Here is a 4214-nt window from a genome sequence, read left to right on the forward strand (position 1 = left end):
TTCAAGACCAGCCTGGCCAACATGGTGAAACCCCGTCTCTACTAAAAATACAAAGATTAGCTAGGCGTGGTGGCGCATGCCTGTAATTCCAGCTACTAGGGAGGCTGAGGCGGGAGAACCACTTGAACCCGGGAAGCGGAAGTTGCAGTGAGCCAAGATCACGCCACTGCGCTCCAGCCTGGGTAACAGAGTGAGACCCTGTATCAAAAAACAAACAAACAAAACATGATTTTAGAAGATTCTACAGGTAGATGAATATGCAGAATGCACTGAAATTCAGGGAGCTGGGATTGTTGAAGATGAAGAGAACACATTGATACTTTCCAAGCACAGCTTCTGAATACAATAGGCATTTTTAGAGTGTGAAGATTTTAAAAGTGAACACTGTACAGCACAATACAAACCTTGGTATCACTCCAAAATGAAGGCCAAATTAATTTTAAAAGTCAAATGACTTAAGAAAATATTACTGTAAAGTTTATAGTAGGAAAGATAATGACATTCCAAGAGATTAGACATCCATTTATGTTAGCTTTATAGAAAGAGGAAATATTCCAACATTTTTTTTTCTGAATTACTCACATAGTCTAAATCTAATGAAAACAGAATAGTTTAGACAATATTTTAATATTCTTTCTCCTTAGAATGCACATTAATGCCAAAATAAATGTTTTAGGGCCTTTTGGCAAAAACAAATCATTATTTGGCATAAAAGATGGCTGCTGGAGGTTTTGGAAATATGATTATTCTTAGGTTTTCTAACCTTGGAGTAAAGTACAGCAATAATTCTAAAAACTATAAGTAATACACAGTTTGCAGCTGAAAATTTGACTTGCTGTTATGAGTAATCATAAAGACACATTTAGAATTTATACAAGATTAGTAAGTCAGGTAATGTCACCAAAAAACACAAGCAGCTGAAAAATGCTTCCCACAGGAAAGCAAACATTCGCCCCCCCCAATATTTTTATTAAGAATTCATCAGTATAAGAATTACACTTGTATAAAAATATATGCAATGGAAATTAATACTGTACCAAGGTACAGTTTGATTTAAATCCAAAAAACAACTTGAAGCAATTAAGCCCATACTGATTGAGTATAGTCAATATTATTTATACTTATTTCTTAGACCTAGAGCCCCTTCTCCTTCATTCAAAAACTTATGTACCAAATATATATTTCTAATACACTGTTCTTTGCTTAAGACTTTTCATTATGTCACTATCTTTTTCCCCATCAGATGCAATTATACTATTTTAGTCAAGTTAACACTTTAACTGACATTAATATTCTATATGCAAAGAGTGTGGTCTTAAGCTCTTCATTTACTGAGGCTGGAGAAAGCTTAGTAGTTTAAGATATTTAAGGGCTTATATTTGTAAGTATGCCTTTCAAACACTATTTTTAATTTATAAGGATATAATCAGTAACTAAACAAATCCTAACACTAGGATTATCTGCCTAAATCATATATATATAATCATATACTTTTTTCTTTTTAATTTTTGAAACAGGGTCTCACTGTGATGCCCAAGCTGGAGGACAGTGGCGAGATCAAGGCTTACTGCAGTCTCGACCTTCCAGACTCAATCAATCCGCCCAACTCAGCCTCCTGAGTAGCCAGGACTAAAGGTGCACACGACAAGACCGGACTAATTTTTGTATTTTTTGTACAGAAAGGGTTTCACCACGCTGCCCAGACTGGTCTCAAACTCCCTGCCTCAGCGATCTGTCCCCCTTGGCCTCCCAAAGTGCTGGGACTACAGGCATGAGCCCCCACACCTAGCATATCATACATTAAGAAAGAAACATAGTATTCAAATTAATTTTAATTTCATCCATCTGCCCCTAAAATAACTCAAACCTTACTAATCTATTTTTATTGTGGTACAATAGTCCTTTTCTTTAAATTAGACTATCAAAATACTTAAAATAATATGAAATCAATCATGTATCTCACATGAAAATCTAGAGGCTGTTTACAATTCCCTTAATGAAAACATAACGGCCATAACATAAATACTCCAACAATATTGGATAACATTAGATAATACCTACTACTATAACTGACCTACCAGTAAATATGTCAAGCAAGACATTGTATGGGTTTATGTGATATATGATACAAACTGCAACAATATTTCTTTGGAAAAAAAATTTACTTTTAGAAGCAGCAGCAAAACCCAAGAAAGCAAAATCCTGCACCAAAACTGGCATCGCCCTGCACCTCCCTCAACAAAAACCTGTTAACAAAAAGTTTACAGGAAAATAAGTTTGATTAAAAGGAAATACAAGCATAATCTGCTAGAGGAAATACCGTGAAAGGGTTGTCGGGCTCTTTTCTAAAAATGGTTGCATCTGAATTATTTCAAATCAAAACAGAGACCATGATAAATTGGGCTCTAACAGATGACTTACAGAGCACAGCGACAGCCCCAGACTCGAACATGAGACATTCTTCCTTATGCCTAGTTTCCACTATGAGGCTGAACGGTGGGGGATCCAATTTGTGATAGATCCGGAATCCTTTACTGAACGCCATTCTCCTTTCTTCGGAGGCAGCCCTGTGGAAACCAAGCAAAGCAAAGCAAATGAAGCTGATGTTTCCTTCTGCAGCAAGGACTGCAAAGCATCCAAAAGTCTCTCCCTGCCAGGTTTTGATGGGGGGTTGGGGTGGGGAAAAAAACAGACAGCTCAGGGAGAAAATGGCTTATTCCAAAAGATAAGTCGTCACTTAATTTTACCAAAAAGCAAGAGGAAAAGCTACCAATTCTCATACCAAGGCAAGACAAGGTTTTAACACTGTAAGTCCATCAACGGTTTGGTTGAGTTTCCCGTTTAATTTATGCTTACTGAAAGGAAAAATTTTGAGCGTATTTCGTTCGGAGTTGTTTATCAGCTTCCTGCTTCAAGATCTGTCACTACGCTGAAAGGGAACCGATTTGGAAACTTCAAGCAGTTCCTTCGAGGGGAAAGGAGCGGAGGTGGGAGGGAAGGGTGACAAGGCTGGTTCAAAGCTCCTTAGGGGGCAGGAGGAGGAAAAGGATTATTCTACGCGACAGGCTCTCCCGGGGGTGGCGACGAAGGGCAAGGGAAACACAGGTTACCACCGCCTCCCCTGCCCCGGGCTACCGCCGGCTCGGGGGATGGCAGGCGGGGCCGAAAAATACGAATGGCCACCCGGGAAGAGTCATGACTCGGGGCACCGACCCGACTGGGGCTCCTCGGGGTCCCGCGAAGTCGACTGCCCGGGAAAACGGCTCCTTCTCAGAGAGACTGAAGAGCCGAGAAGCCCAAACCCTCCATTTATGCACCAGAAGAGATGCCCCGGCGCCCAGGCGGATTCGGTTCGTTCTCGCGGGCAGGCTGACAGCCGCTGTCACCAGCCCCCAGCCTGACGCGGCGCCCTGCACAACCCGTGGTCTCCTCACAACCCCGCCCGCTCTCCCGCACCCCGGCTGCTCGTGGTCGCCCCTCACCGCTCCCGCTGAGGCTGCGGAGGCAGAGGCTGGTCTTGGAGGCGTCCGTCCGCCCGGCTGCAGGTGGGTCTGGCCGCGGCCGCTCCCCGCCCCCCGCCGGCTCGCTCACCCCTTCCTCCGGCTCCTCCTCCTCCTTCTCCCGCAGCCGCCGCCACAGCCTCTAGAAGCGTCACTTCCGCTCCAGCAGGCCCATCTCTTCCGCATTGCGCCGCGGCAGCGGGCGGAAGATCCGCCCCTCGCGAGGGAAGGGGCGGGGCGTCAGGAGGGAGACCACGCCCACTCTGCGCCAACAGGCCAGGCCGGGCACCAGCGGGCTGCCAGAGCCTCAGTCTCCACCAACCTTCGCCTCCTGCGGCCGCCCCCAGGCCGAGCTGCGATCCCACCGCCGGGGGTGCAAGGATAGGGAAGATCGGCCTCCTTGGTCCCTTTGCGTGGGCTCTTCAGAGCGTGAGCGCCGGGGAGGGACTCAGGAGAAAAGCTTGGGGGGCTGCGCATTGCTGCTCCCCAAGCTGGGCGTCAGGACCACCCCCTGCCGCCCCCACGGGCCTGACGGGAGAGGAGGGAGGGCTCGGTATGGTCGGCTCGCCTAGCCAACTAGGTGGCGCCTGAAGAGCTGTCCATGGTGTCGACAGCCCAGCAAATGGCACCGAGTTCCTAGTCTTGAGTGTCGGGGTAGGTAGCAGAAGAAAAACTAATGCCTGCTTTGGGACAGTTCTGTTTGGTGCCTTTTCT

At 45.8% G+C, this 4214-nt stretch overlaps 1 protein-coding gene across 5 annotated transcripts in view; it reads right to left on the bottom strand.

Annotated features, from left to right (window-relative positions):
* SYNJ1 (synaptojanin 1) overlaps positions 1–3686 on the bottom strand; it is a 106781-nt gene extending 103095 nt beyond the window's left edge. For 3 of the 5 annotated variants that reach the window (XM_011960137.1, XM_011960136.1, XM_011960139.1), the window contains exons 1-2: positions 3592–3686; positions 2422–2567 (exon numbers count right to left, since the gene is read on the bottom strand). In XM_011960137.1, coding sequence (XP_011815527.1) covers positions 2422–2567; positions 3592–3686 — 241 coding nt within the window. The other 2 variants (XM_011960140.1, XM_011960138.1) reach the window with 1 other exon arrangement.
* Between the last annotated feature and the right edge of the window lie 528 nt (positions 3687–4214).

This window comes from Colobus angolensis, unplaced genomic scaffold, assembly GCF_000951035.1.
Source record: "Colobus angolensis palliatus isolate OR3802 unplaced genomic scaffold, Cang.pa_1.0 Scaffold506, whole genome shotgun sequence".
In the NCBI taxonomy this organism is placed as follows: Eukaryota; Metazoa; Chordata; class Mammalia; order Primates; family Cercopithecidae; genus Colobus; species Colobus angolensis.